At 34.1% G+C, this 27,697-nt stretch overlaps 1 protein-coding gene across 1 annotated transcript in view; it reads left to right on the forward strand.

The window, feature by feature from the left end:
• Positions 1 to 8,467: 8,467 nt before the first annotated feature.
• LOC134533780 (uncharacterized) overlaps positions 8,468 to 27,697 on the forward strand; it is a 185,343-nt gene continuing 166,113 nt past the window's right edge. The window contains exons 1-2 of the mRNA XM_063371431.1: positions 8,468 to 8,574; positions 22,824 to 22,916. Of these exons, the coding sequence (XP_063227501.1) occupies positions 22,849 to 22,916 (68 nt within the window). The 5' untranslated portion in view covers positions 8,468 to 8,574; positions 22,824 to 22,848. The remainder of the gene's footprint in view (positions 8,575 to 22,823; positions 22,917 to 27,697) is intronic.

The raw sequence follows: 27,697 nt of genomic DNA on the forward strand, positions 1-27,697 counted from the left end.
AGAGATTTTTGTTATTTATTTTGAACTTTATAAAACACTTTTGAGTAGATATTAAATATTATACATTATATTTTTTTTACAAACATGATGGAGCAAAGTGATTTTTTTAACATCACAACACTTAAATTGGTTATTATAGTATGTGTCTCAACTTAGATTGAAGTAAAGAAGGAACTGCACGTACTATTGTCACTTATATAATAACTCGGTCGTAAGATTAAAAATACTATTTTGTTTAAAACCGTTCATTGTAATAAGTTTTACTGATATTTTATTTGCCTATTTGTTGACTAAGTCAAAAACATTGTGCCTTTTGACAGTATTATTATAGTTGTATTGGTTCTGAAAGAAAGTAATGCATAAATTAAGGCTGAATGCAATTTTTTTAGTGAATAACAATATGTAGCATTAGGTACACAATTAATAATAAGGAATTTAATTAAATTATATGCTACTAGCGACACACCTGGCTTCGCATGTTTATGATCTACTAATGTGGGATCATTTTGATTTAATAAGTAGGTATTTATATGTAGCATATGATATGGTTTGAAGCTAAATTTTGATCCAAATGAACTAACATACTTAATTGGGCCAAAATTATTACTCCGTAGAACAAAATAAATATAATTTTTAAAGGAAAGAAAATCGCTACTGTGAGTCATCCTCAATATATAGGCATAAAGTCAGAGTAAGTCATGTAAGCGCCCTTATAGCGACTTTTTACTACTTGAATACAAAACCTCGAAATTTTCTACTATCTTTAAATTAAACCTGAATGAATTATACACATAAAACTTCTAGAAGTAATTCTGTAAATTAGTTTAAAACTGCATCAAAATCCATTGTGTTGTTTAGAATAACTAAGCGAACTTGTAAACAGACACGGATAGCAAACTTTTTATACTATTGAAATATGCTCAAATAAGAACAACATTTTAATATTAAATTATTTCAAAACTTGCTTAAAATTTTTTTTAACCAAGATGGTGTTTTCAGTTACGTCTCCTTAGAAATAAATTTTAAATATTAGCAAATAATGCTTTTAATGGGAAAAAAATGAATATATGATTCCATATTTAACATTCTAAATATACATTTAACAAATAACCTTATTTAGATATTTTTAAAAAATCTTCATACGTTATATAGGTTTGTATAAACTTAAGTACTCTGTGGCTAAAATATGGCAACTGAAACAAAGAATGAGAAAATGGAAGAAATCGTGCAATGTTAACACTTTGTTATGCCCATTCAAATGTACGCCGTAAATTTAGGATGAGACACGATGTAGCAATTATCACGAAATATTTATGGTTAGTTTATTATGTTTACAAAGAGTGAAATTCTTCAACGGTTAGTTCTGAATTAGACATTAACTAATTATTATTACCGTAATGTGGAACATTATTCATCACATCATTGCATATTGATTATTTTGTGGAAATGAGTGAAACATAAAACTATTTTTGGTTGGTAGTGTAGTAAAAATTTACCATTTAATTATTCAGTCAATAGAACTTCATTATAATGTTAAAAACTATATATAACCATGTTTGAGCCAAGTGAAAACTACTATTTATATTTTATGGCTAATCCAAAAACAATGAGATTGTTGTCTTACTAAACCTCTTTAAATGTTCACTGATGTCCAAAATATTATACTAATCTAAATAAAAATAACCAAATATTTAATGAAGCATCACTTGAAATCTTTTGAAAGAGTTTGGAACATACTATTCTCCAGTATATGTTTATTTTTACCAGTAATTTCAAATTACTGGTCACAAGAATTCAATTTTTATCCAGGAATTCCTTAGTTTACTTTCTGTAATCTAACATGCATTTTGAAGATGAATAGATACAGTACTGCTTCGTGTTTTAAATTTTGTGCGAAACAGTTACAAGTGATTAAATTATATTAAGCTCTCATTTATTCTTTAAAAATGGCGAAGAAGACTTATGTCAGCATCTTTATTTGTTTTTTTGTTTTTGAGTTGGTTGCTCTCATTGTACGCGTAGAAATAATTTCGATGTGTTCTACGTAAATACAAATATAAACTGTATACCCACAGTTTTCTACCAAACCTGTCAGTATTTCTTGGCTGGCCATTTGTCACAGTCCATAATTGCATCGATCCTCAAATGCTCTTCTGACTCACACAAAACGACTCCAATGATTTAATGGCCATTTTAGCATGTTTATAAATACTACTTATTACGTCCTCTTGTTAAGTTGATATGTTTTATTAAAAGAACATCCCATTCGTCACATCTCTCTTCTGCCCTCTTACCTTGGTTTATTGAACCGAAAATATTGTGTTCGAACAAATAATAATGCTATTAGTTATTTATTTCTGTACTATGAGCATTTTGTGCTACCAGCTTGCTTTTTATAGATGGAAGTAGGGTGAAAATACTGATAAACGTACAACTGTACATAACTTGAAGAAAATTGCTTTAATGTGCTACAGTAATTACCTACATAGATATAAAATATCCATTTAAGTCCTAAAAATTGTAATTTATTTTAAACTTTATATACATATAAACGTTTTGAACACGGTTTTATTTTTACATTTAAATAAATCAATATAAATTATAAATCCGCAAATGAAAACATGCCTTTGTACATCACATGTAACTTTATGCATGTTCTAGGCCTATCAGTATTTTCCCTGCGAACAATGTTCAGTCCTACTGCGTCAATAACTGAATCAACTTTTCGTGGTATAGTAAATTTTGTTAATCGAGCAAAAGATAGCCACATTAACCCCCCCCCCCCCCTAATTTGGTAAAAATTCTTATAAACAAACCAATTATTTAACAAAAATATTGAACAACAATCAGATAAGGGTGATACAAGTGAACAAATATTCAGCATACAGTGACAAATAACTTATTTATTCTAAACAAGATCGCACATACATTTTCATAGGTATTTAACATGAGTTGCAGAACACAAAACAATGTTCTGAAATTCCCTTGCCAGTTAACTATAGCATTTTGATGTTTGCGCTCTAGAACATTTTGAAAATTTAGTTTACGGTTTAGTGTTCAGACTATACTTGGACATTTGTATCAAAACAATGAGGAATGACAGTGCCATCACCACTATGGAACCAAACAACCACGAATCTATAGTGAAAACCCCGGCCGCGCTCAGGACAGACTCCCTGCTGGATATCTGGTGGTGGAACATCTCCAATTGTGTCACCAGGCCTCCGTTGAGAGCTGCTTCGATGAGCAGGTCTTGCAAGATGATCAGCGTGTTCTTGACTTCCATGTTGACTCTCCTACAACTTGATGCTATCATTGCGGTGGCGAGTAGATACAACAGCGTGCGTACAAGGTAAATAACGAAAGGCCAACTTGGCATGTCAGTGCTTAAATGCTTTGACATTAAGCCCATGTGCATATGGGTAGAAATATTGACCAGGTTGTTGAGAAAAACCAGCAACATCTGAAAACCGTAAGCAGTATTCATCAAAACAATACACTTGTACAACTTCTCGTAAATTGCTCGTTGATCGAGTATTTTCTTTGCATAACATTGTGTTACGAGGTATCTACGTCGTTCCCTCAGTGCCATGATATGGTCAGGATCAGAAATGAACGAAAAGTTATTTTCCGAACCGTTAATAACTGCTGTACAGCCTAAATACTTTGACTTGCATTCTTCGCGTATTTTCACGTTTAATATGACAAGACGCTGCCATATCTGTAACACCCAATGACTGTAGTTAAGTGAAGCGGCCAGAACGATTGAATGGTATATGTTGAAGCATATGATTATATCTAATCTAAATCGATTGAATTGCCACATTACAACCAACTCACCAAGAACCAGAATTAATTGCATAGAGAGTAATATTGCGGAGATAATTGGAAAAACCTTTGTGACCTTGTTGTTTGTTTTTTGATATGTTTGAAATATTTTTTGATCGATTTTTAATAAAGTCCGCAATATCTCCAGTCTGCAGTTGTGGTTTAAGAACGTGCTCAGCAAGCAATTAGAAGAACTAATGAACAATGATGTCGCCGCTGCTATGGCTGCCCAATTATTTGATTTGTCCAACCACAATTCAGTGCTAGATTTATAAATTAAATATATACCAATTATTGGTTGCAATATAGCAAACATCCATCGGTAAACTGAAAATAAAACCGATCGCTTGGACGTTGGTACGTGATTCCTGTACAATGTTGGTAAAAGCGATAAATCGAATGTGTCCATGCCTAATAGCTTGCAGATTATTCGCAGATGTTGATGCGGCAACGTGTCCATTGTCACCTGCAAAATGGAACATTGATGTTTGTGGCAGCGTGAGGTTATTAAAAACTTATAATTAATAGCTGCAATCATGCATGGCATTAAGCCTGAAAAATGAGTGTCATGATTCACTCAAAAACACACTTTAACGCCTTCGTGCTAAGTATTATCCAATTTTTCAGTCTCATCGCAGGTTCCTTACATTCATAAAATAGGGGACACATATTGGTCGTTAATCAAACTTAATTTCTGCTGTGTAATAGAAAGAAAGTATGATACATGTATATAAATAAACCTGACTAAAATATACGATCTTTTAAAACTCGGTAGCTAAGATATAGCTTACAGCAAACTTAGCATATTATACGCTTCAATGGTCTCTCACGACAAAAAGCAATAAGTCATTTGAAATTCAAGCTGTCAATGACAAACTTCCACAGCAACACTTTTTTTTTTTGTAATTTTGATAACGTTTGCTATTACATTTTGTGTTTTCAAGGAAATCTTTTATATTTATGACAGTTTTTTACTGGATGTCTCGAAAATTTGTAAAAGGCTTGATTTTAGTGTTAATAAAAATATATACATACTTTTAAATTGAAAATATGAATAAGGCATTAATCCAAAAACCCTTATTTTAGAGGAAAAAAAATTATGTTCAGTATTGCTTGTTTTATACGAATTTCTTAGTAGCATCAGAACCCTATGAAACTCAAGTGCAATTTAAAATGAATTAAGTTTTTGTTCCATGTTTTACTTGATGAATTGACATTTAGTTTAACTAAAAAATAAAAATAAAAATAAACTTTAAAACTAAAACCATTTACTTTCTGCGATTTTCTTGGATGAAAAAAATATAGTATTTCAAAAATAAATAAATAAACTATACTGTCTTTTTTTTACTGCATATAACATTACAACTATAATATAATACGGGTCAACAAATAATCTTTTGGGCGTAGGTAGATATGGTTAAATGAAAACTCCTAGGAGTTCTCTGTTTTTTTCATATGTTTGAATATATATTGTCAATTTTTTTTTCTAAAATTGTACTTGTGGCTCATGGGGTCATGATGCAGATAATAAATATTATTATAACAAACAATACTGATATCTATAACATATCGTTTGTCCAAAAATTTGTTTTGTTACGAATTTCTGCCTGTGTCTAATTTCAAATTTAAATGCATACTTTACACAGCAAATAAAAACGAAAAATTTTAAATAAAAAAATTTTGAAAAAAAAAAAAAAATTCTTTGAAGAGGCACAACTATAAAGTTCCTATAACAACGTGGTAAAATTCCGCGTTTAAATTCATTTGTGCTGGAGTAGGTACGTACAATTTTTCCAATAGCAAAAAAATGTTAACTTAATAACTCTCGGGAATGCATAATTACCAAGCAAACGCTTCCTACGTTAGCAGGAAGCCGTATCTAGAAGCAAAGAAATTGATCCAGTAAGCAGAAATTCAAAAGGGTGATGATCTACCCAAGAATTATAATAATAGATGTGGTCTTTAGTTTCCACGTTTAAAATATAATGTAAATGTTAAATGACTTTCATATATACTAAAAATCATGCAGCTAAAAAAAAATAATTACATTATTCTCGTATTTTCATGTATTTTATTAATATGTTAACACAGATAACATACAATGAATGTAGTTAATGAATTTAGTAGTGACAAGAACGATTGAATAATAAATGTTGAAGCAAATGATTAAATTAAATCAAATTAATTGCTACATTACAAACAACCACTACAGTATGAACTATCATTTAGTGACAAAAAAGTACAAATAATTTTTCAACTATATAAATTAAATAAGAAGTAGGTACTTGTAATATTTTAAATTATTATGTCAGTCCTACCATGTACTGAAATCATGTAATTATGTAGAGTACAATTTCGGATTAACCTTTGAATACACCCTTCCTTTTGAAACTCTTTATTTTAAGTATATTATTAACTTTTAAAAAATATACTTAATATAGAGAGTTTTTAAGATGAAGGTTACTAGAACGGTACGTTTAGAGCTAAATACCACATGTTATCATGCTTTTAGCACACGCTAAGACTGACATAAAAATTTGTCTTTAATTTTAAGAACCATAAAATAAGAACTTGTTAAATAGAATAAACTGGTATGAAATATTAAAAATGGTAATATTTTTTTTTAATCATGGAAAAAATAAAATGAGCAAAATAAGCAGTGTAGTAAACTATTTGTCATTTTTTATTTTATATTGTATTTAATTATAGCTACAAGATTGACCGTAACAAGAGCACTCTTTTCGTCCTGTAAATGTGATTGTGCGTGTGGTCTTAATTACTTTCTAGCTTTTTAGAGCCTTATTAAAGCATATTTTTGGTAACCAGAGCCCAGCATTCTATAATAAATCCTGAATATCTTGTAACTCTCGTTTGTTTTAAAACTAAGAACTTCTTACCTCATATGATAGTTAAGACACTAATTATTAAAACACAATATATTCAAGAGTTTTGTTTAGATGCGTTAACATGAACTTTAAGTCCGACTAATATAATTTAATTGCATTCAAGCTCGGACATTTTGTTTGTAGGTCATTTGTATTTATTCTTTTATATATATAAAAAACAGGATTACACATCATGCGCCATGCGCAGATAATAAGCCTATTTTGAAACGACTTTTTTTTGCTTATAGTTAAACAAAAAACAGTTAAATTTTTAATATATATATATATATATATATTAAATTATAGAACTGTATTTTGACTTTTTGTGTTCAGCTGGTTAAATTCTAATCAGCACTATAATCACTAATCTGTGTATTAAAGCAAAATCTGTGATTGTATTGCAACAAGACAATACCACAAGCAAGCTCAAACGAAAATAAATAGAGACAATTTGTTGACATAAAGAGTTTTCTAAAAAAAAACTTTCATCAATATCATGTGTATATAAGTTAACGAAGTGTTTAATTGTTCTAACGGTGAAATCACTCTGTCAAACAATTAGCAAAATAAACATTAGCTGTAAATGGGATAGTATTAAAATGAAGTTCGTTTAAATGTTTGCAAGGAACTAGTTAAAAATAATTATAAAATTGGAATAATAAAGAAAGTATTTTTTAATATCGGACTCACGCACATTGGTGATTATTATTTCGTTTTTCATTACTTTTTTCAAGGACAAGTTCTAAATTTCTACCTCGATACTACCCTTTCATTTTTTACTCTAGAGATATATATTTTAAACAGATGTTCACCTAGTGTAATATCATATATGTAAAAAAGGAGCACAATGAATCATAATTATTATCAATTGTGCGACTTTTAAACCCATGATGTTACTCTAGGTAAATTACAGATCAAAATATTTGTGGCAGGGCAACAAATGCAAGGAAATTATGAAGTTATATTTAAAAAAAAAAACTTAAAATGAATGAGGAAGTGGGAGTAGCAAAATAAATATAAAAAAATTGGCGTATAAGGGCCGTATTCCAAGACACAAAAATAAGGGTTTAGGTGTTGAATATGCAATACCTGTACCCTAACCATATTCCAAGTGCACGATAGGACACGGCCAGTCCCTTATTTTTAGGGCACTGATTATTGGTGTCCTATCTGTTGCCGATTTGATACATAACTGTATATATATATATATTCATTTTTAATGAACTTTAACGGAACTTTTACGATTACAATTTCCCCCCCTAGTGTCATAAAAAACAGCAAACATAAATACGGCCAAAAATTCATCGTTCATTCTTGTACAACCAAAATTAAATATTTTATTTCACATTATAATTCCATAGTTTTAAAAAATAAGCTAAAATTACGATGGATTCCACGAAATACAACTGTTTATAGCCTCGCACAAGTCCTCGTTTATTAAAACGGCTGCCTTACAGGGGTTCAGTTAGTACACATTTTGGAATATGACCCGAGAGTTAGGGTACGGTAGTTGCCCAACAAGGCAGTGCATATTCGCTACCTTACTCAAATTTCTTGGAATACCGCCCTAAGACTCAGTTTTAAACAAAGATGTAAGGCATGCACCAGAAAAGATTAACCTTGATAAAGCTTAAAGAGGTCTTTCCCATATTGGCTTCAATTATTAACATGACTAAATAGTTTTAACTTATATTGTTCCAGTTATTTTACCAATATATTTCCACGTAATTACCTGCAAGGTTCTGTGTCTACAGTTCACCGCACGGCTCCGCGGAGCTGATGGGAGATGCTTCAGCAACACGCTTTTTTGGTGAAACAGCACCCAGAGGACGCGTCATGTGTCGTCCTCCACCTGCTGTTGGTGAGTGCAGAAGTATCGACACGGCAGCGGCTCGACCCTCTTCATTCAAAATGACGGGAGAACCTCCTTTGGCGTGTTTGCTCATGTGATTCACTATCTCTCGGAGCGACGAGCTTGTCTTGTGGCAAGTCGTCGCGACACTTCCGCCCTGCGCGGTCGATAGGGAAACATCGATTGTTCACGGCAAAAAGGGCTAAGTATTCCAAGTTCACTATACGACATGCCCAGTTCCATATTTTTAGGGCACGTATTTTGGTGTGCTATCTATTGCCCATGTGTTTCCCGAATTCCGCGCATGCGCAGAGCTTACCTTTACTATTGTTTCTTCCAGATGGCGGACACGCATCTGGCGCCATTAACTCGTATATATTTAATTTCGTAAATGTCGTGGGTGTAAGAAATGCAATGGTGTGCCAAATGAAACTTTATGGGAGTGAAGCTATTCTGTAATACAATTTGTACATTTAAATGGTCTTAACAAAAATATTTGCAACTTAAAATGTACTTGAGAAAATTAGAATAAAATTTTTTAATACGTGCGACGGTACTGCTATCGCCAGAATTTTTGCCGTAAAAAGTGTATCGGTGGTTGCCAAATGTCCGCTAGAATGTGTTGGAACTAGTTTCTAGCCTCATGCAGGGCACCGTTTATTAAAACAGATTCATTTCGGTTTCCTTACTTGGATTCGGTTTGGAAATGTTCTGGAACACGGCCTGCGAGATAGGTTACAGTTGTATCCCAACAAGGCAGTGCTTATACGTTAATTTACCCCAACTTCTTTGGAATACTTTCTAAATAACATATCACCTTAAACAATAAGGACTTATCTTTGAATTTTTTTAATTGATAAGATTTTACGATTAATTTAATTTTTATAAATATTATATACTATAACCGGTAACTTTCTTCGAGCGGATGGACAAAGTAAAATGTAGATATTATTTTAGCACTTTCCATCCATTATAACAACATATTTTCTAATGGAATATACTTACATACAGTACAAAAGCAGCCCAAATAGATAACTCCACTTCGGCCCGGCAGTGGAACCGTTCCAAATCGGCCCTCGCGAGAGTGTTCGTCGCGGTAACCCAACACGACCCGGAGACGCTCTCGGGATATCTGGGGAGCGTTTTCTTTTCTGTATGAGTGCTCGAGTTCCCCGGAATCCCCTAGCAGGGAGATAGGGTTGGGCCGCGAAGAGCACCGCAGTTGTGGCGGTGTCCAGATCATCCCCACGGACCTTGAAAAATCCAGGAGAGAGCCACACGGAGCATTTGCGCCGGTTGGTACCCATATCCGCAGCAGGTCTCCAAGATCAAGAGCCTCTAGCCGACAGACTAATGTAGGTAAGCAAAATGTCCAAATTCGATCCGTAACTTTCGAATAAGGATTGTCTCTGAGGACCGGGACGTTTTGGGCTTGGTTGGGAATTTTGTTGGTGCTAACGTGCCGGGCCTGGGTGAGAGGTGATAGCAGGTGTAGTCCTGTCTTGTGCGGGACGAACTCTTCAGGATCCGAGCTCGGTTCCGCGCCTTGGCCGCCCGCGGATCTTCCTGGCTGCAAGGTTTTCATGCCGCGGCTTTCGGGCCCAGTGGTTCCCCTCTTCGGCCGCCACTATACTGTCGTCTCGGAGCTGGCACACAACTGGGATATCCGACTGTCTAATTAAAAAAAAGCATTGAGATGGTTCAACATGGTGATGACTTGACGTTATTTCTGCCTAGTGCCCTGAAAGTAAACTTGCAGAAAATTCAAGCAAGCACGGGTAAAAGGTGGGAGTAATTATGACAAGATTTAAACTAATTGGTTAATAGTATATATGCTGTCATTTGTTTCAATTTTCATTTTTAAAATATGTATATTTTATGTTTATAATGTCGTAAATTGGTACAAATAGACAGAGATTCTAGCCCATTACCTCGTCAACTAATAAGTGATCCGCATGAATGGATTAATGAGATTCCCACTGTCCCTATCTACTATTCAGCGAAACCACTGCCAAGGGAACGGGCATGAAAATTTCAGCCTAGAAAGAAGACCCTGTTGATCTTAACTCTAGTCTGGCACTGTAATGAGACAGGAAAGGTGTAACTTAAAAGGGAGACAGGTTCTCTTGTTGCCGGTGAAATACCACTACTTTCATAGTTTCTTTATTTACTTGGTTGAGCGGAGCACTTGTAGTTGGACTCTTATGCCCTTCGTCACAGTTGTTCTGGTGCCAAACACTCAAGAGAAACTGGAGCCGCCGATGTCTTTGTGGCATCTGGGCGTGCTTCCGTGTCGCATATACGTTTGCGTGATCCGATCAATGAAAATGCCAACTGGGGGAGTTTCACTGGGTTGGTTAATCTGTCAAATGATAACGCAGGTGTCCTAAGGCCAGCTTAGCGAGGACAGAAACCTCGCGTTGTGCAAAAGGGAAAAATTGGGCTCAATCTCGACACTCAGTGATTGTAGGGACTGTGAAACCATGGTCTATCGAACCTTTTGGCTTGAAGAGGTTTTAGCAAGATGTGCCGGAAAAGTTACCACAGGGATATTTGACTTCTGACGGCCAAGCGTCATAGCGATGTCACTTTTTGATCCTTCGATGTCAGCTATTCCTATCATTGCGTAGCAGAATTGATGCGTTGGATTGTTCACCCACCAACAGCGAACATGAGTTGCGATTAGACTTTCGTGAGAAAGGTTAGTTTTATCGTACTGAGAATGGTGTCGTTGCCCAAAGTATCCCTGCTCATACGCATTAACCTCTCTAAGGCAGTATCTCCTCTGAGAGGAAACGATAATTAAGAGTTCCCGAGCCAGAAGGCTAATCATGACTATGCTAAGTTTTTCCGTGTGTGTTGCGGCCGCTCACTAAGCCCTTGTGAGCCGCAAGAGAATTCATCTGGCATATTGTCCCTTTGTTTCCGGTAGTCAACGATGGGTATGAGGTTTTGGTGTAGTAACTCGAATCATCTACAGACGACTTACGTTCCGCGGTGGGGACTTATATTTGGTAGAGCAGTTGCAATGCTGCGATCTGTTAAAACTGAAACCCATTTTCCCTTTGATTCGTATAATTTATACATGTAATATAATGGCTTCTGATATTGTAAGTTAAAAAAAAATTATATGCTAACTGCTAATTTTGATTTAAAATTTAAAAATATATGTATCATAGGGTGACAATTAATAACAAGGCATTTAATTAAATTATATGCTAATAGCAACACACCCGGCTTCCCTTGGATATTATCTACTAATGTAGCGTCATTAAGATTTAATAAGTAAGTATTTATATGTAGCAAATGATATGGTGTGAAGATCAATTTTGATCCAAAATAACTAACATTTTCAATTGGGATAAAATTAATAATCCGTCGATCAAAAGAGTTTCGCAAATTACTCATTATTTTCGAACAATTTTGAAAGGTAAAACTGGTAACTGAGAGTCTTCCTTAAAAGATAGGCATAAAGTCAATTTTAGACTTGTAAGGGCCTAAAAGTATATTTTTACAACTTAATCACATAATATTGAGATTTTTTACTATCTTTAAATTAAATATGTATGTAGGTATATGCACATAAAACTTCTAGAAGAAATTTTCTGAATGATGTTGACAACTGCATCAAAATCCAGTGTGTTGTTTAGAATAAGTAAGCAAACATGTAGACAGACACGATTAGCGATTTTTTATACCTTTTAAATGAGTCCACCAATTCCAATCACCACTTTGTCCTTCATAAGTGATTTCCCAGAAAATAGGAAAAACCTGTATTTGTTCTCTGGAGATGTTACGACTAATGGAATGTTTACTTAGCTGTTTAGATTTAATAGGTGGCATGTACCCATAAAGGAAATAAAAATTAAACAGCTAGTTTTTGAGAAATTTCGATTTAAATGTTGGACAAAGTGGAGTTTGGAAATATCAGAGAGACAAAGTGGTATTTGGAACAGTACATGTTGGAGAAAGTGGCTAATGGAAACACGTATTTTCTTCTCGATATAGTAATGATATTTTATTGCACACTTTTAGACACACAAACAATGAAAAACAAAGTAACAGTTGTAAATTAAAAAGAAATGTTGAAAAATCTTAACGCAATATATTTGAAGCTATTATGACAAGGTCGTAAAACAACAACATTAAAACAATACATTCGTAATTAAATTAAAAGAAAACATTTAAACCTTAGCCCCTATTCAAGAAACAAGAATTACAATGAATATTAATGACAGTGTATGCAAATAATCAATTTCACCAAATCAACAATGTTTAACTGAATGCTACACATGCAGTTCTTCAGATTCTTCCATTGGTTCGTCTTCTGCATCACTTTCATGTTCAATGATTGTATGAACACTGTCAACACATACTGACTGATATAATTGCAAGTAGAAGTTCAGGTGGTTTTCAGATTCTTTCCACTTGCTCCCAAAGTGTTTACACAAAAGATTGTTAATGTCCTTCAGTTTACTGCCTTAAATCTGAACATTAGATTCCAGAACCTCGGGTGTTAAATCTGAGAGTGTAACACCACGCTTCAAAACACTTCGCCCTTGTCCTAGGTCTGTTCTATAAAAACACTCCGCTCGAACGAGAATCAATGCTGAGTTCTTGCACGATCTCGTTAAGATAAATCTCTTACACTGGGAAAATCTAAAATGCCATGACTGTGTTGGTTTTATTACACGAGTTACAGCTTCCTTCCAGTCAAAAAATTGAAAATGTTCTGTTGGACGAAGCAAAGTACCATGATTACTAAAAATTGTGTAATATTCATCAGGAAGCGCAATTGAGTCAAGTTTGTTCAATTCTCTCTCTATTCTGCCAAATATTCTATCAGGTGGAATGTAGGAGTGACCTGTGACGGGAAAAACAACAGAACTAGCTTAACGTGTTGTGGAGCTTGACTGAGCCATTTACTTGTCATTCCAATAAGGGTTCAGTTTTTATTTTGACCACTACAGCCATCAGCGAAAAGGCGAACTGTAGTAATACCCGTAATATCTGTATTTGTTAATCTATTTAACACAGCAGAGGCGATCTCGTTGGAAGAGTTTGGGAATTCATTTTCAGACCATGAATAAATGAATGTGTTTCTTTGATTTTGTGGGGATTTCGATGTTCCTTGGCATACTGTGAAATTATAAATATTTAATTGACGACTAAAGTAGATAGCTTGATCAGGAAGTTTTGGCAGGATCAGATTTTTCTGACAATCGAACGAAAGTGTCAGTTCACCCGGTTTTTCTTCTGCTAAAAGCAAACAGGTGCCCTCATCACTTGATAATAGAATACAAAACATAAAACACAACAGCTGTCGCTATAAGCCATCATAGAAAACACAAAACACAGTGAAAACGAGGCCAAACAAAATAACAAACAAGACTTTTATAGTCTAAACATGAAATACATTCATTTGGAGGAACTAGACAAAGCTGGTTTTGGAATATTATTCTGTACCCCTAAATGGCAGCCATTACACAATGTCTGGACAAAGTGTGTTCTGGAATGCAAAACAGACATGGACAAAGTGTAATGTGAAAATAAAACAGAACTGGACATAGTGGGTTCTGGAAATGTTTACAGTTTTACACATCCATTTTCTAAGGGACAATGTCGAGTTTGGCAATTCTTTTTTGCGGATTCCCATATATATGACTACAGAGAATATTCTTGTGGCATTATCTCAATTTTTTCACTTTTTGGACAAAGTGGTTTTTGGAAATGGTCGACTCAAATATGCTCAAACAAGAACAATAATTTTATATTAAATTATTTAAAAGTTTGTTTAAAAAATGTTGAAACCATGATGGTGTTTTCAGTTACGTTTTTTTAGAAATAAAAATTAAATTTATCAAATAATGATTTTTATGAAAAGAAAATGTTTACAAATTTAAAATTCTAAATATACTTTTTAACAAATAAACTTATTTACATGTTTTTTTAAATCTTTAAAAGTTATACCGGTTTCTCCAAACTTTTATACTTTATGGCTAAAATCTTGCAAAAAATACACTGATACAAAGAAAGAGAAAATGGCAGAAATTGGGCAATATAACCATATTAAACGGTCATTAAAATGCATGCTGTAAATTTAGGGTGAGTCACGATGCAGCAATTAGCACTAAAGATTTACGGCTAGTTTATTATGTTTACAAAGAGTGAAATTCTTCAACTGTTGTATCTGAATTAGATATGAACTTATTGTTATTATCTATATGTGGAACATAATTCATCACATTATTGCATATTGCTTCTTTTGTGAAAATTATTAAAAAGTAAAACTATTTTTTGTTGGTAGAGTAGTAAAAATTTACCATTTAATTATTCCGACAATCGAACTTCATTAATATGTTAAAAACTGTATATAACCATGTTTGAGCCAACTGAAAACTACTCTTTATATGTTATGGCCAGTAAAAAAAAATACTTTTGAGAGTGTTTTCTTGGAAAAACTCGTTATATTTTCGCTTAAGTATTAAGTATTATATTGATCTAAATATTTCCCTTCAAATATTTAATGATGGATCTCTTAAAAGCTTAAAAACTTTGCTCCACATTTATGTTTCTATTTTCCAGTAATCTGAAATTACTGGTCAAGAGTTTAATTTTAATCCAAGAATTCCTTAGTTTACTTTCTGAAATATAACATGCATTTTCAAGATGAAAAATACTGTACTTCTTTATGTTTTTCGTTTTGTGTAAAGTCGTTACTTGTGAATACAATACATTAAGCAATTACCTATTTTTAATTAAAAAGGTGAGGAAACTTATGTCAGTAAATTACCTTATTTGTTTTTGAGTTTGTTGCTCTCATTGTACGGGTAGAAATAATTTTGATAAGTTCTACGTATATATTATTATAAACTGTTTACTCACAGTTTTCTATCATAAAGCTTTTCACCTTGGCTGGCCAAGTGTCACAGTGTGGTTCACCAAAACATAAAACACATGATTCAATGGTAAAATAAAGAAGTATAAAATTAAATCTAACATTAGTTTGAAGTCCATAATTGAATCGATCCTCAGATTATCTTCTGGCTCACACAACTCGACTCCAGTGATGCAATAGCAAGTTTCGCATGCTTTCAAATTACTACTTATGCCGTCCTCTTGTTCTATCAATAATTTTTTTAAAGAACATCATATCTGTCACATCTATCCTTTGCCCTTATACTTTGATCTATTGAAACTAATATATTGTGTTTGAACAAAAAAATATATGTCCAAGTGCTGCTATCAGTTATTTGTTCCTGTACTTTAAACCATTTGTTCTACCAGCTTGCTTACTTGAGATGGAAGTAGGGTGGAAATACTGATATAATGGACAGTACATAACTTGAAGTACATTGCTATAGTGTACAACAACAATTACCACATTACTTACAAAAAACCAGTTGTGTTTAAAACATTATATTTTCTTACAAATTTGTAAATCTATGAACGTTTTGTACACTGTATTATTTATTTAAATTAAATAAACAAATTGAATATATTAATCCGCAATTGAATACATTCCTTTATATGTCACAAGTAATTTTATGCATGCTCTACGTCTTTCAAAATTTTCCCTGCGAACAATGTGCAGTCCTGCTGCGTTAATAACTATGTCTACTTTTTGGTGCTAGGTTAATTTTGGTTAATAGTGCAAAAGATACCCCATCTAAGGGCTTATAAACAGCCAATTATTTTACAAATACCTTGAACAACAATAAAAAATAGATGGTGTAAGTGTACAAATACTAAGTGTACGGTGAAAAAATGCTTTATTCTATAAAAACATACGCACAAACATTATCATATTAATTTTACATAAGTTGCTGTATACAAAACAACGTGCTGAAATTCCCTTACCGTTTAAATATCGTATTTTGATATTTGCACATTAGAACATTTTGAAAATAATTTCTATGGTTTAGTATTCAGACTATACTTGGACGTTTGTATCAAAACAATGAGGACCGACAGTGCCATCACTACTATGGAACCAAACAACCACGAATCTATAGTGAAAACCCCGGCCGCGCTCAGGACAGACTCCCTGCTGGATATCTGGTGGTGGAACATCTCCAATTGTGTCACCAGGCCTCCGTTGAGAGCTGCTTCGATGAGCAGGTCTTGCAAGATGATCAGCGTGTTCTTGACTTCCATGTTGACTCTCCTACAACTTGATGCTATCATTGCGGTGGCGAGTAGATACAACAGCGTGCGTACAAGGTAAATAACGAAACGCCAACTTGGCAAGTAAGTGGTTAAATGCTTAGACATCAGGCTGATGTGCATATGGGTATAAATGATGACCAGGTTGTTGAGAAACACGAACAACATCTGAAAACCGTAAGCAGTATTCATCAAAACAATACACTTGTACAACTTCTCGTAAATTACTCGTTGATCGATTATTTTCTTTGCAAAACTTTGTGTTACGAGGTATCTACGTCGTTCCCTCAGTGCCATGATCTGCCCAGGATCAGAAGTGAACGAAAAGCTATTTTCCGAACCGGAAATAACGGCTGTACAGGCTAAAAACTGTGAATTATATTCCTCCCGTATTTTCACGTTTAATATGACAAGACGCTGCCACATCTGTAACACCCAATGACTGTAGTTAAGTGAAGCGGTCAGAACGATTAAATGATAAATGTTGAAGCATATGGTGATGTCTAATCTAAATCGATTGAATGGCCACATTACAAACAACTCACCAAGAACTAGACATAATTGCAGAGAGAGTAATAATGCAGAAATAAGTGGAAAAACCTTTGTGACCTTGTTGTTTGTTTTTTGATATGTTTGAAATATTTTTTGATCGATTTTTAATAAATTCCGCAGTATCTCTTGTCTGCAGTTGTGGTTTAAGAACGTGCTCAGCAAGCAATTAGAAGAACTAATGAACAATGATGTCGCCGCTGCTATGGCTGCCCAATTATTTGTTTTGTCCCACCACATTTCAGTGCAAGATTTATAAATTATATATATACCAATTATTGGTTGCAATATAGCAAACATCGCTCGATAAACTGAAAATAAAACCGATCGCTTGGACGTTGGTATGTGATTCCTGTGCAATGTTGGTAAAACCGATAAATCGAATGTGTCCATTCCTAATAGCTTGCAGAAGATTCGCAGATTTTGAGGCGGCAACATGTCCATTGTCACCTGAAAAATGAAATATTGATGTAACGTAAGGTTATTAATAACTTAGGTATATATTAAAAGCTGCAATCATGCATTGCATTAAGTATAATAAACGAATGTCATGATTCACTCAAAAACACACTTAATCGCCTTCGTGCTAAGTATTATCAATTTTTTCAGTTTGATCGCAGAATAATTATATTCATAAAAAACGGGAAACATATATAGGTTGTTAATAAAACTTAATTTATGCAGTGTAATCAAAATAAATTTTTGTATATATATATATATATATATATATATATATATATATATATATAACAAGCCTGACTAACATATACGATAGTTTTAATCTCGATAGCTAAAATACAGCACATAGCAAACTTTGCATATTGTATGCATCAATGGCGTTTCACAACGAAAAGATATAAGCTATCTGAAATTTAAGTTGTCACTAACAAACGTCCACAGTTATTCTCGGAACATATAGCGAAAATGTTTTTGTGTTTTTGATCCAACATTTACTATTATTTTTTACGTTTTTAAGAAAATATTTGATGTTATTTATAACATTTTTTTACTCGATGTCACATTGCTTTGTACAATGACTGATTTTAATTTCCTTTTAAAAGTATATGCATACTTTTAAAAGGAAATTATGACAGGCAGAAATCCATTACACATTTTTTAGACAAAAAAGTTTAATTTAGTATTTATTGCTTGTCATATGAGAATTTCTTAGTAGTATAAAGACCTCATGAACCCTTAAGTAAAAAACATTGTTCCACGTTTTACTTGATGAAGTAACTTTAAGTTTCACTATAAAAATTCATACAAACATTAAACACTTAAAACTAAAACTATTTATTTTCTTGGAATATATTGAACAGTAACAAATATATTATTTCAAAAATAAATAAATAAACTTAAATATATCTTCGTTTGCTGCATACAGTATTAATGCTATAATAAGAGTCAACAAATTATCTCTTGTGTGTAGGTAGATATGGTTAAATGAAAACTACTAGGCGTTTTCTGTTTTTTACATAGGCCTATGTTTAACAAATTGTCAATATTTTTTTCTAAAATTGTACTTGAGGTTCATGGGGTCATGATGCAGCTAATGAATACTTATAGATAAAACAATACTGAACGATATAATTATTAGGTTATCAAAAAAAATCCTTTCTTTATGAATTTCTGCCTGTGTATGATTTCAAATTAAAATGCATACTTTTTCAGCACATAAAATTGAGACTTTTGTAATTAAAAAGCTTTATTTTAAAGTACAGTTACTTGTTTGAAATGGCAAAACTATAAGCACCTACTTTGTAAAATGTTGCATTTAAATTCATTTGTGCTGAAGTAGCTACGTACAATTTTACCATTAGCAACAAAAACAAAAGTAAACTTAATAAGAATGCATAATTACCAAGAAAACGCTTCCTAAAGGTACGATTCCTAAGGCGCGACTCTAGCCGCGCGGTTATCGTCGCGCGGCTAGAGTCGCGCGGCTCGTGAGGTTGCCCCATTCCTAAGAAGCGGCTGAAAACTATACTTCATGCGGCGCGACCACAGTGCAGTTCCAGTTGTTTGTAGCAATGGATTAACGTAACGTTGATAAATGGTTACTGCTGGACGAAGAAGAAGATCAACTGATGACGTTGTTACTGAGTCACAACATCAAAAACATTGATGCGCATGTGATGTTTAAAGCAAGACGAGAAGAGGGATTCTACACAATCCTTATTAACAGACACTTAATGAAAGACGACGAGGGAGTTTTTCCGTTTAAATGTAAGGCAGTTCAATTATATTTTGGGACTAGTGGAAGATGATGTCAAATGTAAGTCGTGCAACAAAGTAAGAAAACCAATAACACCTGCAGAGAAACGGGCCATAACATTAAGGTAAACTGTTGAACTTAATTATAAATTAAATATAACAAAAGCACTCATGTCAATATTAATTTTAGTTATAAAATTTAATTTCTAAAATAAATATTAGTATCAGGAATTGTAACTTTCAATTGCCATATTAAGTAGAGCGAATAAAATTGCTTAAAGTACAATTATCTTGCATAAAGTAGTAATGAGAGAAATATAAAGACAAAGCACGTGGTCAATACAACTGTGGAGATGACACGAATTGATAAGTTTTGTATGTTATGACATATTTAACATATACGTTTCGTTTGTTTCACTGATAATAGGATTGTTGTATTGGAAGGAACCTTGTAACAATGACTGCGATTGGTGTGTTTTGCCACTATTTGTAACATCATCATAGTAATCACTCGCCGAATGACTAGGACATGAAGTGTCCGACAAAGTGGATGAAGATCGTACAGGAGCTCCTAAAGGAGACAGGTTTGTGTGCTGTGCCATCTCAAGTGCTCTTATTTCTAATTCTGACACAACACTGCAGATGCGCATCTTAGCTTGTGCACGTAGAGAGGGTGGTAGCTGTTTCACTGTTAGCGACATACTTCTGAAGAACACATCAGTTGCATCATTTTCACGTTCCGTTATTTTACTTCGATTAAGAGCTTTCAGGATCTCCTTTCGTTCATTAGATCAGCCCACACATTTTCCCGTACATTTTGATCCTTATACTGTGGATGCTTTAAATCATGCAAGCATGGATGCTGGCCAACTAACTCAGCAAGCACTACGTCTTCTGTACTTGAAAATTCAATTTGTATGATGAGCAGCTCGGTCCGCGGCGCGCGGCTGAAGCGACTGGACTGGTCCCGCCACCAGTCGGGTCGCGTCGCGCTGCGCAGCCGCGCGCGGCCAAGCTACATCATGCTGCGCATGCGCAGATGCTCGTGACGCTCTGCCGCGCGGCTAGAATCGCGTGAGTCGCGCCTTAGGAATCGTACCTTAAGTTAGCACGAAGCTGTAACTAAAAGCAAATAAATTAATTCAGTTAGCAGCAAATCAAAGAGGTTGTGATCCGCCCAAGAAATATAATAAAATTTGTGGTCTTATGTTTCCACGTATCAGATATTATGTAAATGTTCAATGACTTTCTAATATGGTTTTCTTCATTCATAGTAAAATATCATACAGCTAAATATTTTAATGCATTTTTCACATATTTTCACGTTTAATATGGCAAGAAACTACCAAATCTGTATCACCCAATGACTTTAGTTAAGTGTAGCGACCAGAACAATTTAATAATACATATGTTGATGCATATGATGATGTATTTATTTAAATCGACTTAAATAGCCACAAAACAATCAACTTCTACAGTAAGATCTATCATTTAGTGACAAAAAAAGTAATTAATTATTTTGCAACTATAAATACACAATAAGAAGTGGTGCTTGAAGTAAATTTTTAAATTATTATGTCAGCCCTACCATGTACTGAAATCATGTAATCATGTAGATTACAATTTTGTTTTAACCTTTGTATACATGCTTTTTTAATTCTTTATTGTAAGTCATTATTTTTATGAATAATATACTTAACAAAATAGGTTTTTATGATGAAGGCTACGTACGAACGGTATATATAGAGCTCTATACCAAATGATATATTGCTTTCGGCACATGTTAGAACTGATATAAAAATTTGCTTTTAATTTCATAAAAACTATAAGAAAAAACTTGTTAAATTAAAAAAAATTATGTACTATAAATATAGTCACATATTTTATTATTTTTAAAATCATGTGCAAAATAAAAGCAAGAAAAGGAGCAAAATTAACAGTGTAGTAAATTAATTGTCATATTTTTATGATGTGTTTGTTTAATTAAAGCTACAAGATTGACTGTAACTAGAGAGATTATTCGCCCTGTAAATGGGATTATGCATGTGATCTTAATTATTTTCAAGTTTTTATACAGCCTTATAAATGCATATTTTTGGTAACTAGAGCCCGACTTTCTATAATATACCTAGCATGAATATCTTGTAACTCTTGTTTGTATTAATTCATAGAACTTCCTAAGCTCATAAGATAATTAAGACAGTAATTAATTAATCACAATATATTTAAGAGGTTTGTTTAGATATGTAACATGAACCTTTACTCCAACTAATATAATTTGATTGCATTCAAGCTCCAACATTTTGTTTGTAGGTCATCTGTATTTCTTCTTTTATTATATATTATATAAAACAAGACTATACATAATGCACCATGCACAGATTCTAAGCCTATTTGGAAACGAATGGTCTTATTTTAGTTAGCGTTTAAAAAACAGTTAAAATTTAAAAATATACTTAAATTTTTTTAATGATAGAACTGTTTTTAGACCTTTTGTTTTCAGCTGGTTGAATTCTAATCAGCCAACACAATACCACATACACAGCTCAAACGACAAAAAAATAGTGATACGTTATTAACTTAGAGAACTTTTTAAAAAAAATTGCATCAATATCATATGTACGTAAGTTTATGTAGAGTTCTATTGTTCTGGTGGACCATTAGTCAGCAAAGGAAACCTTAGCTGTAGGTATATGTGCTAGTGATAATAAGAAGTTTGGTTAAATGCTTCTAAGGAACTCGTTAAAAATAGTCGTAAAATTAGCATCATAAGGCAGGTTTTGTTAAATCTCATACTCACGCACCTCTTTTTTTAAGGGGATAGTTCTAAATTTCTAACTCGATACCACCCTGTTATTTCTTGCTCTGCCACAAATTTTTTCAACAGATGTTCACCTAGTATAATATCATGGGTGTAGAACGGCGCACAATGAATCATAATTGTTATCACTTGCACGACTTTTTAACCCATGATGTTACACTAGGTAAATTATTGATGTAAATATTTGTGACAGGGTAACAAATTCAAGGATGATGTGGAAAAATCATTTTATAAATAGCCCTTAAAAAAGTAATAAGTGCAAATAACTGCATACAAATGGTGTGTAAGACTAACATTAAACAAAGATGCAAGCAATTCACCAGAAAGGATTAATCTTGATATTACCTGGAGAGTTCTTTCTCATATTTGCTTCAATTATTAAAAGACTAATATTTTACTAACCATATTTTTAACTTATACCTAAATGATATATACATATATATATCTTGATACAGTTATTTTACCAATATATTTCCACGTAAATAACTGCAAGGTTATGTTTCTACAGTTCACCGCACGGCGCCGCAGAGCTGATGGGAGATGCTTCAGCAACACGCTTCTTTGGTGAACAGCACCCAGAGGACGCCGCACGCTGCTGTTGGTGAGTGCAGAAGTATCGACACGGCAGTGGCTCGACCCGCTTCATGCGAAATGACGAGAGAAACTCCTCTGGCATGTTTTCTCGTGTGATTCACTATCTCTCGGAGCGACGAGCTTTACTTGTGGCAACGTCGTCGCGACACGCCCACCTTGCGCGGTCGATAGGGAAACATCGATTGTTCACGGCAAAAAGGCCCGTAGACTATTCCAAGAAACAGAAATGAGCACACAAGTGTTGAATAAGCTACACCTGCACCATAATAATATTCCAAGTTCACTATAGTACATGCCCAGTTACTTATTTTTAGGGCACGTATTTTGGTGTGCTATCTATTGCACATGTGTTTCCTGAATCCCGCGCATGCGCAAGGCTCACTTTTTCTATTGTTTCTTCCAAATGGCGGACCGGCATCTGGCACCCTTAACTCGTATATATTTAATTTAGTAAATGTCAGGGGATGTAACAAATGTATTGGTGTGCTAAATGACACTTTGTTGTAGTGAATCTATTATGTAATACCATTTAAATTTTTCAATGGTCTTAAAAAAATAATCGCAACTGAAAATATACTTAAGAAAATTAGTATAACATAATTTAATACGTGCTAGGGAGATGCTACTTCCAGGATTTTAGCCATAACAAGTGTATCGGTGGTTTCCAAATGTCCGCTAGATCACGTTAGAACCAGTTTCTAGCCTCGCGTAGGGCAATATTTATTAAAAGAGCTGCTTCTCGGTTTCTTTACTGGGATTTGGTTTGTAAACGTTCTGGATTATGGCCTGCGAGATAGATTACAGTTGTATTTCAGCAAGGCAGTGCTTATACGTTAATTTACCCCAACATCTTGGAATACTTTCTAAATAACATATCACCTTAAACAATAAAGTCTTAGCTTTGAAATGTTTTAATAAATAAGATTTTACGATTAATGTAATTTTTATAAATATTATTTACTATAACCGGTACCTAAGTTGCTTCGAACGGATAGATAAAGTAAAATAAAGATATTATCATTTAGCATTTCCATCCATTAAAACAACATATTTACTAAGGGAATATACTTACATACAGTACAAAAGCAGGCCAAATAGATTACTCCACATCCGCCCGGCTGCGGATCCGTTCCAAATCGGCCCTCGCGAGAGTGTTCGTCGCGGTAACCCAACACGACCCGGACACGCTCTCGGGATATCTGGGGAGCGTTTTCTTTATCTGTTTGAGTGCTCGAGTTCCCCGGAATCCCCTAGCAGGGAGATAGGGTTGGGCCGCGAAGAGCACCGCAGTTGCGGCGGTGTCCTGATCTTCCCCACGGATCTCGGGAGAAGGCCACGTCAAACATTCGCGCCGGTTAGTACCCATACCCATAGCAGCTCTCCAAGGTCAAGGGCCCCTAGCCGGTAAGACTAATGTAGGTAAGAGAAGTCGCCAAATTGCATCTGTGTTTTCGGGATAAGGATTGTTTTTTGAGAGCAGGGATGATTTGGGACTGAATGGGAATTTTGTACGTGCTAACTTGCCGGGCCTGGGTGAGAGGTGATAGCTGGCGAAGTCCTGCAGTGCGGGACGAACTCTTCAGGATCCAAGCTCGGTTCCGCGCCTTTGCCGCCCGCGGAACTTCCTGGCTGCGAGCTGGTCCCGCCGCGGCTTTAGGCCGAGTGATTCCCCTTTTGGCCGCCACTGTACGGTCGACTCAGAACTGGCACAGACCTGGGATATTCGACTGTATAATTAAAAACAAAAGCAACAAAATGGCCTCATCATGGTGTTGACTTGCCCTGAATGTCAACGTGAATAAATTTGGAGCAAGCACACGTAAACGGTGGGAGTAGTTATGACAAGATGTAAGAAGATGTAAACGATTTGATTGATATGTGTAAATGCTTTGCATTTGTGGCAACATCCATGTTTAAAATGTGTGCCTTGTATGTAGGCTATGTAGTATTGTATAACGGTACAAATAAATAGTATTTTAGCCAAATGCCTCGTCGTCTAATTATTGGTGCGAATGAATAGATTAACGAGATTCCTACTGCCCCTATCTACTATCTAGTGGAACCACTTCCAAAAGAACAGGCTTGGAAATCTCAGCCGGGAAAGAAGACCCTGTTGAACTTGACTCTAATCTGGAAATGTAAGGGGATATGAGTGGTGTAACATAAGAGGGGGACAGGTTCTGCTGTCGCCGGTGAAATACCACTACTTTCATAGTTTCTTCACTTACCTGTTTGAGAGCATCACGTGTAGTTGGTCTGTTATGCCCTTCGTCACTGATTTTCTGGTGTCAAACACTCAAGGAAACATGGGACCTTTTCATACCAATCAATGGCACTCATCGAAATAGTGCAAATTGCCAGACTTATTTTGTGAACTACCCGAATGGTCACCCAAACATAAACCGGATGAAATACGTCTGGGCCCTGATTTCGGGAAAGTTATATAGTTGTCAAAAAAAGTGCCACTCGCAGGCAAACAGACGAGAAAACTGAATTCCGCCAGTTTATTTCGTGGTAATTAGTTGCGAATAAAGTTCTGATTTCAATCAATATATGAAAAGAGACAGTGACATAATATATATTTTATGGGTCATACAGCCCTTGTTAACACTTTGAGAAACGTTCCCTTTCTGACTCAGAAATAAACACAACAAAAATGGATTACAAAGAGATATAGATTTTTATAGGAGAATACCATATAATTGGATCTAAACATTCTTAATTGAATTTATAAAACTGTGCCATTGAAGTAGAGAAAAATGTTGAAACATATTTACCCCTTAGAGCGTGTATTGCATTTTTACGGTCCATAACAACAGGTAAATGAGTGCTGTCTATGAAATTTGATAATACTTGGCCATGAAAGTAAAGAGAAATCTTAAACAATTGCTTCTTGGCCCTTGAAGCATTGCTACAGTCAAAAAGAATTGGAAATGAGCGCTGTCTGTGGAATTTGATGGAACTTGGCCGTGGAGGTAAAGAGAAATCTGAAAAAAGAATTGCTGTATCTCCTTGGTGGACGTGTCTTTCATTGTTAGGTAACTAAGCTACAATGCCCCGATGGCCGTGTTTACCATCATTTAATGTTGCAGAAATCTGGCTGTCAGCAGAGGAAGTAAGTCCTGTTACGGCCAGCACACCCTGTCACGGCAAGTTTTAAACATTGATAACTACGTCCGCCATACCTGTATTAATATTGTAATGATCTAGAGTTTACTAATCAGGTTTTGTATGTGATGACGGAGCTGCCTCAGCCGTAAACTTCAAAGTATGTGTAAAGTGTAAAAATATTATAAATAATAACTTTAATATTTTTACAACTGTGGAATCCGTTAATAGTTTCTACGAATTGAAACTAACTTTAAGGAAATATTTATTTTGTTATATCGCTTAATGTTTGTGAGTAATATCAATTTGAGTTTTAAAGAATTGCGTATATAAATTTATTTATGTTATACTTCTTTGGGCACGTTATGAAAAAGTGGCACGCGCACCGTGCAAAATAAATGTAGGTAGGCCTAAGCAACTGTGTGATATACAGACTACATACAAAAAAATTAAATATTTGCTTTTAAATCATATACTTTATTGATTTGTATTGAATACAGGTGCATATAACTTAAAACATATATTTAATTTATTATCTTATATTAAGACCGCTTTTAAATAAGTAAACTACAATTACTTCAATTACTGCAAATCGAGTCCACAAAATAGATCGACAATGCAGAAGAAATAATAATTAAAAAAAACAGTTATCGTCTATAAAACCACCACGCTGTTATAACCACACCATACGCTAGCACACCTTGTCGCTTACTCATTCTGTTAGATCTCGCCCTTCACTCCAGCACGCGCATCTGTTTCTGTTCTAAGGTTCTAATGCTGTAGCTTCTCTAAGGTCGTGTGCAGTTTAATTAACTAACGACTTCTCGGATCTCATGTTTGAATTTTTTTTTAGAATAATTGGTTTTGTTTACTTGTTTCATGTTCCATAGTAAAATGTCAAATGATTATGTTCAATCGTTTGCAACTTACGATGAACACTTCCACAGCAGAAAGCTACGCACGAACGAAGATCTCTTACCACGCACACATGCAGTCAGGGGAAACACTTGATTGTACTCTTAAATAACAGCTTGAGTCCGAAAATGAAGCACCGGCACGCTTACCGTTTAGTCTAGTACCGAATTTACATTAGGTATATAACAAACCATTTGAATGAGTATAAAGCTAACATTTTTATTACATTTAGAATACAAGTTTAAATCATTGTTCAGCAATACATGTCACAAATGTTTTTTCTCTGTTGCAAGCCATGAATATACAATAATATTCTAAAGAGGGGGTAAAATGTTCTTGGACATTAAAAAATAAACTTAACACCAAAACAATTTTTGAACCAATTAAATGTAATATTAAAAAAACTTACAAGAATTATATTAAACACTTAAACATTTCTTTTTATTTCATGTTGTCATCACATACGTACCACGCCTGGATTTTTAAGACAATAATGCTAAAACGAATTATTAAAAAAATATATTTTTTTTTACCTGAAAAGACATGAAAGCCATGAAAACCTAAAAACAGAAGAAAATATGATTAGCCATGAAAACCTAAAAACAGAAGAAAATATGATTGCATAAAAGTATTTAAAACATTTTAAAAGACAATTATAATTAAAGGTATAACGAATTTTACAAGCGTTACACAAAATTATATTTTAGAACTAACTACAATTATTATTATTATTAAATTAGTTACAGACCCACAGTGCTGTATTAT

Source organism: Bacillus rossius, chromosome 7, assembly GCF_032445375.1.
Source record: "Bacillus rossius redtenbacheri isolate Brsri chromosome 7, Brsri_v3, whole genome shotgun sequence".
Classification (NCBI taxonomy): Eukaryota; Metazoa; Arthropoda; class Insecta; order Phasmatodea; family Bacillidae; genus Bacillus; species Bacillus rossius.